Genomic DNA, 12,531 nt, shown 5'->3' on the forward strand with positions numbered 1-12,531 from the left:
ACTTTTGGGGATACTGTGTGCAGCTTTGGTCTCCAAATAACAAGACTTTAATGGTATTTGCTGCTAGACTTATTCCAGTTTGGAGGGGTTCGAGCAAAGAGGACAAATAGAAGAGTTGATTAGGTTGACTAATTATGGGTATGTGGAGTGCCATGATCAAATTTAAAATAAGTAGAAATAGTAGAAAAGTAGAAAGCAGAGTTTAAGTTTTGGAATGGAGCAGATATAGTAGGCTGTTACTTTAAAGTTAGCTCTTCAAGAAGAACACAGGTGACACAGGTAGAAATTGAAGGAGAGTAAATTCAGTCAAATTTTTCTTATCAAGCTCACTTCCAGTAATGTGTCAAATGTTCTGAACATTAACTACAAATATAGTTTGAGAAAAGTAAATATAATGAATACACAAAATATATTGTTGAAACATAATTAGAGAAACATTATGTCATATATTAACTAATATACACCTTTACGCAGGGTGCTTTTAAGTTCCTATTCCAGCTGCTGTAGATAAGTCACTTTGTTAAAGGTGGGTAATCAACAATGTACACTGTTCGCATCAGGCAAATGGTGAGCATTTCTTTTGAAGAGAAGACAACTAAAAATGGATCTATCACATGAAAGAAAACGGAAAACACTTTTATTCTTTTTAAACATTATTTAAGATAACTTTAAAAATCTACCTAATGTGGATCTCAGCTACACATCTAAAAGTTGTATGCTATGCACAAATTAAGTCTTGAGCCTTGAGTTAAATGCTGAGCCCAATGGGACTTGCCTTATTTCAATATGTAGATCATTTTAGAGTTATTGTAGGGAAATGTGATGCCTCCTATGCCCATTTTTATTTATCCGCAGAATTTGTAGGAGATACTGTATGTTTCTTGAGCTTGCAATGCTTGGCCTCAAGTGATGAACCAGTAAGTTCTGTAAGGTGTATATAGAGAGGGTAATGGTATACCATTTAAAAGTCTGTATTTGAGAAACAGGATTTTAAAATTAACTGGTTCACTGGTGATTTAAGAACTGGTGTTGTATGATTGAATCTCTTAGTTCTGTACATGATCTTCTCTTAATGAGCTGTGATTTAACTTAACTGCAGTGTAGTAAGCGAATGATTCCAACAGCCTGACCATAAAGCATTACAATAATCAAATCTGAATGAGACAAATAAATAAACAAGCCTTTCAAGATCCTAGAGGTTAAGAAGCCAACAAAATTTCTAGTATTTCTAAGCTGGAAAACACCTGTTTTAGAAAACATAGATACTGTATGTGGCGAGACAGCATATGCATTTCAAGTGAATTCAGCTAAACTAAAATTAAAGCCTTTTGAGCTAAGCGTTTCTAGTATTACCTCGCTATTCCCTGAATTACTGCCACCTGGTTTCCAGTACATCAAAATATTTAATTACCAATGTAATTGAAGAGGTAGTTTTGGTTTAATTTGGAACTACATTACATTTGGATATTAATATTGTGATTCTGAAATACTGTTGCAAAAATCAATCGATTGAAGACATTACCTGGTAGTGTAGTAGTAGTAGGTGGTAAGATGGATAATGATTTTTACATTACTATTCTATTTTTTAAATCTTTTTATGTATTTATATGTTCTTCATTCATACAGCTTTTGAAAGACTTACAATCTTTCTTTTATTTTATTTTACAGAGTGAGAACAACTTCAGCTTTAACAGAAAGTTTGTTATCAAACAAGTTGAGATTTGATGCCAGAATCTTATCAAGGTAACAGAGAAGAGGATTTTAAATATAATTGTGAGACTTTTTCAATGTTGTGTTGAAAAGATAATTTCTATAATTGTGCTTGCAAAGGCTGGAAAAATGTACTTTTACTTTGTTTCTAGAAATGGTCGTGATGCTTGTAGAGAGCTTCTTGGATTCTTTTTTGCCCATGATGGATCTTTAACTATATATGAATATCGGCATTTTGGAAAAAATAGGTAAGCTTTATGATTACTTCTTCTTGGGTTCAGGCGTTTCAAACAGGATAGCACATAGTGCTTGTATTAAACACTGAATTTATATATTTTATATACTTGAACTATGCAGTACCTAAATAGATTCTACTCATTTCCTGTTATTACTTATTGGAAAAAAATTTACAGTGAGAGAGTGTGGTTGTATGCAGGAGTTCACCCCAAGATTAACTGGCTCTGTGTCCAGTAATTAATTTCTGCCTTATACTGGATGCTACTAGGCAGGGTTGGCTTATATGGTGAGCCACAGTAACATGGACAGAATACATATAATATACACACACACGACTCAAACACAAGCCACTGTAGCTGTCTGGTAGCAGTGCTAAGCACCATGTGGCCAGGTTTATGCTGGACAGTGTGAATCAAATACACGATTAAAAAAAAAAAAAAAACAACTTTGTGTGTACCTCTTTGTTGTACACTGACAGCTGACAGTGTAGATTATAAACTACCTCACTGAGAACTGTCACTTTCTCTGTGCATGACTGGGTTCAATCGTTAGAGTAACTCCTTGTTAGGTTGGAACCATAAACCATAAACGCTGTTTTGTATTTTTTTTGGTTTAATGTGGTTTCACAAATAGATATTTAACTACAAGGTGCCCATTCCTGTTTATTTAAAACTTTCATTTATTAAGATGAATACAGTATTTATTGCTATTTATTTTTATGTAGTGCACTTCCCATTAGATCAGCTTAAGGTTCTACAACAAATTTAACATAGTTAAAATAAAACCTAAATAATGTATATTTTTCAGTTTTATTGATACTTGCATGATCATCAGGGTTTTAATATGGTTAATGTATATATATATATATATTTTTTTTACATTTTATTTCTAGGTCTAATGCTCTTCCATTTATTAAAAAGGGAGTTTATAGTCACCAGCATGGAAGAAAAAAAGGAGCCCAATATCAAATTCATGATTTCAATGTTGTAAGTACTTAATTAAAGTAAATTAAAAGACATTTATACTTGCAGCAATGATCCCTCTGAGAAACCGCCATATTACAACAGCTAACAAACAATAACTATACAGAATACAAAACATTTAAGCACTGAAAACAAAAAAATGTAAATAAATGAATAAGATAAATATGCATTTAGCAGGTTAAAACTAAAAATTACAGAAAAACAGTCTAGCCAGAAGATGCAACAGCTGTTAAAAAAACGATAGCACAGAATCAGCTTTGCTAAAGGTACTGTACAGGACAACCATGGAGTCAGAAAATACTCCTGATAGACAGAAACTTAGCCAAAACCCTTCTTTCTGCAACTACCTTTGAAGAGTTCAGGCTACTCCACAGTACAGAGCCAGCCTTTTTCTATGACATTAGAAAATTAGAACAATCTAGGCAAGAACAGGCCATTCAGCCCAACAAAGCTTTCCAGTCTTATCCACTTAATTCTAAAATAACAGTTCGAGTTTTTGAAAGTCCTACTGTTTACCACACTACTTGGTAACTTATTCCAAGTTTCTATTGTTCTTTGTGTAAAGAAAAACTTCCTAATGTTTATGTGAAATTTACCCTTAACAAGTTTCCAACTGTGTCCCTGCATTCTTGATGAACTCATTTTTAAATACAAGTCTCGATCCACTGGACTAATTCCCTTCATAATTTTAAACACTTCAATCTGGTCTCCTCTTAATCTTCTTTTGCTTAAACTGTAAAGGCTCAGCTCTTTTAATCTTTCTTCATAATTCATCCCCTGTAGCTCTGGAATCAGCCTAGTCGCTCTTCTCTGGACCTTTTCTAGTGCTGCTATGTCCTTTTTGTAGCCTGGAGGCCAAAACTGTACACAGTATTCCAGATGAGGCCTCACCTGATTAACTTGTAAAGTGTGAGAGCATCATCTTCTCTCATGCTACTGCCCACACATACTACTTTTTAAAAGAGCACACTTGCTCTCAGGCAAACCTTCATCTTCCTGAAGTCCATTATATTCGCTTTGATTTTATTAAAGCAGAGTTGGACCCAGTTATACATATATCTCAAAAAGGCCATCCACCACGCTTCAGTATGTCTTTTCCTGTCCACCACTTATATACTACTTCTACAGGTGACATGTCTCAATACTTCAAATGGGGGACAATTATTCACAACTTTAATTAATAATTTGCAGATGAACAATACCAGAGATGAGGTGACATGTCATAGAGGTTAGTTAACAAATATTTTACCAAATGTCTACTAAAGAACACTATCAGTGTACTTCTTTGATGCCATATATTGTGTTGAAATTAACTTTGCCATTTTTATTACACTCAATCAACTGAGCACCAAGATATATAGGACACTTTCCTGCATTTATTTAAATCCTTTTTGGTTGTCATATTATATTGGTACTTTGTGATACTAAGAAAAGTGGCATATTAGCCCTGCACTTGTAGTGTGTCTTTGTTGTTTAATATATTTTCTAGCACAGAACATGACTATATTTACATAAATATGTTCTCATAGAATGTCATCTCGTTTGTCAACAGCCATACTGAGTTTATAGAGTCACAGTGTACTCTTTAAATAAACAGAAAACATCAAGTTTAGTAAGTAGCCCAGAGTTTTAAAGTATAAACATTCAAAATAAAGCATCTGACATTAAAATCCAAACACATGTCATTAAAACCTTAATAATATACATTGCCCTTACAATCCATTCACCATCCATAGATTTATTTCACTTGTTGTTGTGCTACAAGCTCATATTAAAAGAACAAATTCAACACTTTATAATGCCGGATAATGGTTATTCCATATTAAAATATTATAAAAACAATAACAGTGGCTCCATGCTTAAAAATACAATGATCAATGGAAGCTAAATAAAAGTAAACTCGACCTAAGCAATCATGTTCGAAATTTGGATATATAATCTTTCCAAGTGACCAGTTAACATAACTCCCATTAAAAAGTGACAAGGAAAAGTAAAAAAAATAAAGCAAACATGTTGCCACCACAAGAAATAGATTTGTTCACTTTTAGCAGTTTGAAACTTATAAACTATACATACACTCCATCCAATTAAAGATCTTATTTCGGCTGAGCTATGGTGGCCCTACTCCTCTCCAGTCACAAGACAGAACCCTCCTAACTACTAAAAGTTAATGATGCTGTCTTCAAAAGCTGGAAGGAGCACTTTGAACAACTGCTGGACTACAAATTTCTAGTGACAGATCACACCATTCAGTCTTTTCCCTGGACATAGTGAACATTGCTTTGGGTAAACCACCAACCCTAGAAGAGATCAAACAAATGAAGGACAATACAGCCATTGGCCCATATGGTATCCTAGCAGATATATTCAAGGCTGGTCTTGAATGGACTTGCGTACAAAGCTCATCACATCGCTAGCAAGATCTAGAATGAGAAAGTAATTCCATTAGTCCTCAGAAATGCTAACATTGTCATCATTCCGTTGTATCCATTATGACAATCTTATGTCCAAGGATATCTAATGTCTAATGCGATGAGATTCTCTCATCGCATTGGATGGCCAGCACAAACTCCACCAAAGAAAATCCAGGAGAGGGTAGGTGGTCAGTTGGCTGAGGTCTTTGTTTTTGACTTTCTGTTTTACAATTAAAATTTTCTATATTGTCAGTTGGCCATATTTCAGTAATTATTGAATGGACAGATATGGTTGGTTTACCATTTATGTTTAATCAAATTCTACCTCGTTCTTTATGTGTTTTAACAAATCTATATTTATATGTGTACCAGCTCTGTGTTCAGTTGGTAGTGTTTAAACTATACTTGTATTTTGACTAAGAATTGTTCAAAGTGCTCTGCACCTGCACTTGGTGAAGGGTGCTATACAAAAGCTGTTGTAAGTTGTATTGTATTGCAGCTCAGAGTATGAATGCCACTGTGGTGTTCTATTGCTCTCCTCCACTGTGAAAATACTTACCTATGTGCACTTAAATCTCTCTGTTGCTATTTACTGCCTTAGGATAATATTTGTAGCCCTACAAAACCAAGTGAAATGTCAGGAGTATCAACAAAATCTGTACATACTGTAGCTTTCATTGATCTGAATTTGCCCTTTGACTCCATCAGTTGAGAAGCCCTCTGGAAAATTACATCTAATTTCATTTGTATTTTCAAATTCATCATTATTCTAAAGCTGTTACCTTTCCAGACAACTGCAGCAGTACTTTGTAGTGGAACAAAAATGGGTATTTTCCCCATAAAAGTTACTGCCAGCCCTGGATAGTAGCAGTCTGGAAAGAGAAGTGGAATCGGAGGATTGTTGGTTTTTATAAAAAAACTAGCCAACATTAAAACCAGAAGAGTAAAGATCAATTAAACAGAGTCCAGAATGTGAAACTATAAACATAGTCAAGGTTCAAAATTAAAGTGAAAGTAAGGAATTTATGCTCAAATTTAGCCAAAACGCAAAGGAAAGATTGTGTTCAGAAAGGGACAGCAAAGAGTGTGTAACCAGAAATTTAATTTTAGAATCTAAGGAATGACTGTAGGATTTTAATGTAACAACTACTAACTTGGAAGACCAGGAATGCTGATGTCATCTACCACATACTTCCTTTTGACCACTAGAAATGCCAGAAACATTATATGCATCACATCTGAAAATGGCAGCAACCATACTAAAACAAAATGGGGGCATGAGGGAGCCTTTTTAATTTTTAAAACCATACTGAAATAAAAAATAAATGTGACCATTGGATTCTTTGCTCTCCAAAACAAGAGAATATGTATAAATTGTTTTAGAGACCCAGGACCTCAGTAGAAAAATTAAAAACGAGGGACAGACTGTGATGCAAACAAGGCTATGTCATAAGCTCAATTCTTTTCACCATTTGCAGCCTTGATGTTTTGCTTCTTATCCCTAGCTGCCACCCCATGACACTAAGACCAGATGCTAGTTTAACAGAAAGATCTTCCCCTTATACTGCCTTTAAGTAAAGACAAAAACACTGTGATAATCCCCAATCTCTATTACAGCAGTGTTGTTTTTCCCTCTTTAATCCTCATCGCTTAAGGCATTCACATTTCTTCCAACCACAGGAAAAGCAAAATTCTCTTTGAAAATGTCCTTGGACAGGTCACGGCATCCCTGGAAATCACCATCTCTGACTTAGAAGGAAGTTGTGCCAATATCCTGTTTCCTTCATGAAAACCATAATCTAAAAGTGGACTGCAAGGCACTCATCTATGAGGTGGTTTGCAGCCATACTCTCCTGTACATTATCAAGACTAAAAGTACCAACTGTTGTCACCTAAAAGTGCCTGAGAGTTTCCATCAAAGCTGCCTTTGAAACATTCCTTGTTTCACCTGGTATGGCTGTGAAACCAATGTCAATGTCTTCATAAGGACAAAAGTAACCAGTATTGATGCTGTGATCCTTCAGAACCAGCTCCTCTGGCCAGGCCACTGTACCTTCTGCTATGTCTGACCAGTCCTGTTCACCCAGCTGAGCCAAACTTAAAAAATCTGAGGGTCATACTGTAGACACCCTAAAGGCTGGCTGGATTTTTGAAATTTTCTACCTATCCATACCTCATGCCCCTAGTTTTCAAAGGTCTGTGACTCAGCAATTGAAATCCTCAGCCATCTAATGTTGCACATATAATAATACATTTTATTTATTTATAGGCGCCTTTCTAAACACTCAAGAACACCGAACAATAGACAAAATACAGATTATAAACAAAAGTAAAATACAGAAGTTAAAATCAGACAGAGCAATTGCAATCAAAGAGAAAAAGCAGTCTTAAACAAATGAGTTTTAAGTTTAGATTTGAAAAGTGAAAATGATTCAATATTTCTAAGCTCAGATAGTAGTGAGTTCCAAAGCTGGGGAGCAGAGCAACTGAATGCTATGTTCCCCATAGTGGTAAGAAGGACGATGGGGACAGTCAAGTGGATGGAGGAAGAGGATCTGAGGGTGCGGTAAGGAATGGCAACATGGAGGAGGTCAGACAGATATGGAGGGGCAAGGCTGTGGATAGCCTTAAAAGTTAGTAGGAGAATTTTGAATTGAATTTGGAACTGAACTGGAAGCCAATGAAGCTGCTGCAAAACGGGAGTGATATGGTGAATAGAGGGGGTTCTAGTAATGATGCGGGCAGCTGAATTCTGGACCAGTTGAAGCTTATAAAGAGATTTGCGAGAAAGACCAAAGAAAAGGAAATTGCAATAATCTAGATGAGAAGTGACAAGGCTATGAACAAGGATAGAATTGGTGTGGGGAGTGAGGGAGGGGCGAATACGATTAATGTTACACAAGTGGAAATATGCAGACCGGGAGATGTTATTGATGTGTGACTGAAAGGATAAAGTACTGTCAAGGATGACATCTTAACCTGTGGGGAAGGGGAGACAGAGGAATTATCAATAACAAATAAAAAATGATCAGTTTTGGATAATGTTGATTTTGTACCAATACAAGGTTATTATAGTTTTGCCTTTTTATATTAATTTTTATTTCTATATTTTTTTTGCCCTTACTTGGAAGTTCAGTTTAGTTTTAGTTTTCCTTCATCATGTATTTTTAGTTTTAGTTTAGTTTTTATTTTACAAAGACATTTCTATTTTATTTTTATATATATTAGTTTCAGTTTAAGTTTTAGTAATTATAGTATGGTTAAAGAGCTACTATGAAGTTTAGTTTTTGTGTCACAATGAGACAGAACCGTACATTTAACGGGTTTGGATATAATATGAATTTAATGTTAGTGGAAGCTGGCTACACTACACAACACACTTTACTATTTGGTTTTGCTTTTGTCTGATAAAAACAAGCATAATCAAAACCAAGTACTGAATATGAACAATTTTACACAATTTTATAATTTCTAAAATATTTTTATGCCATTTGTGCTGAACAAATCTGCGCTGACTGTTGGCACTTTTGTCTTTTCCTTTTATTGCCCAGAACGGGCCAATTTGTAATGAACTTTAGGTGAGTTTTTTACTCTAAATGTCTACAGTACACAACATATCATGCTCCAACAACAAAGTGCTTATAATAAATGCCTTCAATATTTCATTCAAAAATCTCAAACACTGAGCTTTGTTATTTTCTACCAGCCATATTGATCTCAGGCACAAACAATTTATAGACAGAATTTTGCACCTGCAGGCCTGGAAAGATATAAAAAATAAGAAAAGAGATTCTACTGTGCTCTGATAGGTGTGATCATGAAAATCACGGGGGTTAAGGAAGAACAGGGGTCTTAGGCTTGAAAGAGTGTGCAGACCCCACCTAGCTGTATTGAGGGAAGCAAAGAAAAACAAGCATGTAGTGTGAATGTTAGGGCACTGAGACTTGAAAAGCCCACCATAAGAACAATAAACCCATAATGAGCAGAGCAAGAGCAGGTAATAGGTATATGGACAGGCACAAAACGACAGAGACCAAATCTGAGATTAAGAACAATCCATACATTATCTAAACCTGTTTATCCCGAGCAGGATCACAGGAACCTGGAGCCTACCCAAGCAAGTTTGTATGCAAGGCAGGAAAACTCCCTGGTGTGCAATATGTATGATATGGCTGATGTTAAGAACAAAATGAATATGATATTTCAACTATCTGTTTTGAGAGAGAGAGAGCAACATTGAAAAAATAGATATTTTAAAGCATAATTCTGCTACTGGATTATTGTCACAATATCTGGCATTTTGAGCTGTGAATATGAACTAAAAATTAATAGATATAGAATAAATACAAAAACAAATTAGTATGTTTAGCTTTTCACCACTTGGTAGATTCGCTTCCCCCACCTACCTGTAGTTCAGTAGACATGTTGCCAACTCAGGGATTTTACAAAGTTTGCATTGCTTCATTGTTAAACAATGTTTTTAAAGCAACAGTGATTGGTCAGCAGCAAAATGCTGATCTTGTATGTTGACATTGTCAGTCTCTCGATCAGTGCCGTTTTATTTTCAAAAATCTGGAGTAGTCCTAGACTTTCTCGTGTACTCAGATATGGGGGTGGATATTTAAGGAATAAACCGCAAGACAATGATTATATTATGTACAATAAAGAACCATCGTTAACAAATCAAATCAAATTAATAATATATTGAACAATTATTATAAAAGTAAAGTTGAATAAAATGGACTGCATGAATACAGCTGCATGAATAAAAAAATCCAGTATGTGTTCAGGTAAAGTACCACTTGCGGTTAATGGATTTGGCCCAAAAGTTAATACTGATCAACAATTCTGGTGTAACAACCCCATGCCAAATTTCATCCATCTATCTAGTTTTTGAGTTATCGTGTTTATATACACACACACACACACACGCACACACAGACATAATTCCAAAAAACTGTATTTTCGAACTCGGGGAGTTCTAAAACGTCAAGATTCATCAAAATGTCAAGGTCGAATTTTTTTCAAAAGTAGGCACCTGAGAAATAAACTGATATGTTACTCACTCGTGATTTTTCTGTCCATACGGTAAAGTTTTTGTTGACCAGCACATTACGTCAAGGGTTTGAATTACATGTTGATATACAACACGTGCAAAGAAAGATGACATGTAAATCGCTTTCAACTCCACACGCTTTACACGCGTATTCAGCTCGCTCTGTCACCGCAAATGCTGTGTGAACATCCGCCCTCCGTCACCAGCTCCCGTTCACCGGATGAATACGTGCGGGCGGCTCGTGGTGGATGGCTTTCAGTTTTAGAGTTAAAAGTTATAAGGGTTAAAAACTAACAGCAAGAAAATGAATTCAAAAATGAAAACTAAAATTATGTTTAGTAAATTATTATTTTATTTCAGTTTTCCTTTTCAGCTACTTTAATAGTTTTGTTTAGTTTTAGTTTTTCAATTAAGTCTTGTTAATTTTTTTATTTCAGTTTATGAAAATGTTTTTTTAATAATAGTTTTAGTTTTGATTTTAGTTATCGTTAACTATAATAACCTTGGAAGAGAACCTCAGTTTTGTAGCTATTTAATTTAAGAAAGTTTGAAGAAAACCAGGATTTGATTTCTGCTATGCAATCAGTAAGGGAGGAGGATGGAAAGGAAGCAGTAGGTCTGCTAGTGAGATAGAGCTGGGTGTCATCAGCATAACAGTGGAAGCTAATGTTATATTTACGAAAGATATTGCCAAGGGGAAGGAGGTAAATATTGAAAAGGAGGGGCCCCAGAACAGAGCCCTGGGGCACACCTGATGTAACAGCGGTGGGTTGGGATGTGAAAGTTTTAAGCCAAACGAGCTGAGTGCGGCCAGAGTGGTAGGATCTGAACCAATCTAATAGAGTGTGGGTAATGCCAATCGAAGATAATTTATTGAGAAGAGAAAATCGAGAAGGCTGCACTCAGATCAAGAAGGATGAGAATAGTAATTAAACCAAAATCAGCTGCCATAAGGACGTCATTAGTCATTTTTATAAGTGCCGTTTCTGTACTGTGGAGGGGAGACGAAAACCAGACTGGACCTGTTCATATAGATTATTTTAAAATAAATGAGAATGAAGTTGAATAACCACTATTTTTTCAAGAATTTTGGAAATGAAGTGTAGATTAGAAATAGGACAAAAATTACTGAAATTATTCGGCTCGGCACCAGGTTTTTTCAGTATTGGGGTTATTGCAACAGTTTTAAAAGATAAAGGAACAGTAGCAGTAGTGAGAGAAGAGTGGATTATAGCAGAAATAAGAGGGACCAGAGAGGGGAGGCAGGTTTTGACCAGAACTGTAGGGAGTGGGTCCAGTTGACAGGTGGATAGCTTAGACTTACAGACAAGATCTGAGATTTCTGAGAAGGTAGGAAGCTGAAAAGAGGAAAATGAGTGAGTTGGTGGGTGAAATTCAAATGCAGTACTTGAGGAATCTGTACAGAGAGACTGGTGAATCTTCTGGATTTTTTCATTAAAAAAGGACATAAGGGAATTGCAAAATTCAGTTGAGTAAAGGTGAGAAGGCAAAGAATCTGAGGGTTGTTTGATATTGTTAAGTAGTGAAAACAATGACTTGGTGTTTCCTTTATTGGAAGTAATAATGAGAGTATAATAGATTTAGTTTGGGCAATACAGTCCTTGTAATAAAGTATATGGGTTTTGTACATCTCTTTGTGAACAAAGAGTCCAGTTTTTTTTATATAACCGTTCAAGTTGCCGAAGTTCAGGCGGGAACCAGGTAGCAGAAAAGGAGAAAGAAACAGATCTAGTTTTTAATGGCACGACAGAGTTAAGAATACCATTAAGTCCAGTGTTCTAGTGTGAGACCAGTTCTTCAGGAGTGGATAAATTATCAGTGTCTATAAGGGAATTAATACTAGAGGAAAGAGAGTCTAAGTTAATATTCTTAATATTATGGAAAGACATGAGACGGGAAAGCTTAGTGTTGGAAAGTGCAAGTTTAACATTGAATGAAATAAGAAAGCAATCAGTTATGGGGAGTTCGTCTGCAGTACAATCAAGCGGGGTAACTCCAGAACAGCAAATCAAGTCCAAGATACAGTATGTCCTTTGGAATGAGTGGGAACATCAGTGTGCTGCTGGAATCCAAAACTCTCAAGGCAGGATGTAAAGTCTCTAGTAATAGG

At 35.6% G+C, this 12,531-nt stretch overlaps 1 protein-coding gene across 1 annotated transcript in view; it reads left to right on the top strand.

The window, feature by feature from the left end:
- Positions 1-12,531, top strand: part of caps2 (calcyphosine 2) — a 69,642-nt gene that overhangs the window by 26,906 nt on the left and 30,205 nt on the right. Inside the window, exons 9-11 of the mRNA XM_039761905.1 lie at positions 1,669-1,743; positions 1,863-1,958; positions 2,840-2,933. Of these exons, the coding sequence (XP_039617839.1) occupies positions 1,669-1,743; positions 1,863-1,958; positions 2,840-2,933 (265 nt within the window). The remainder of the gene's footprint in view (positions 1-1,668; positions 1,744-1,862; positions 1,959-2,839; positions 2,934-12,531) is intronic.

Source organism: Polypterus senegalus, chromosome 8 (genome assembly GCF_016835505.1).
Source record: "Polypterus senegalus isolate Bchr_013 chromosome 8, ASM1683550v1, whole genome shotgun sequence".
Lineage (NCBI taxonomy): Eukaryota > Metazoa > Chordata > Cladistia > Polypteriformes > Polypteridae > Polypterus > Polypterus senegalus.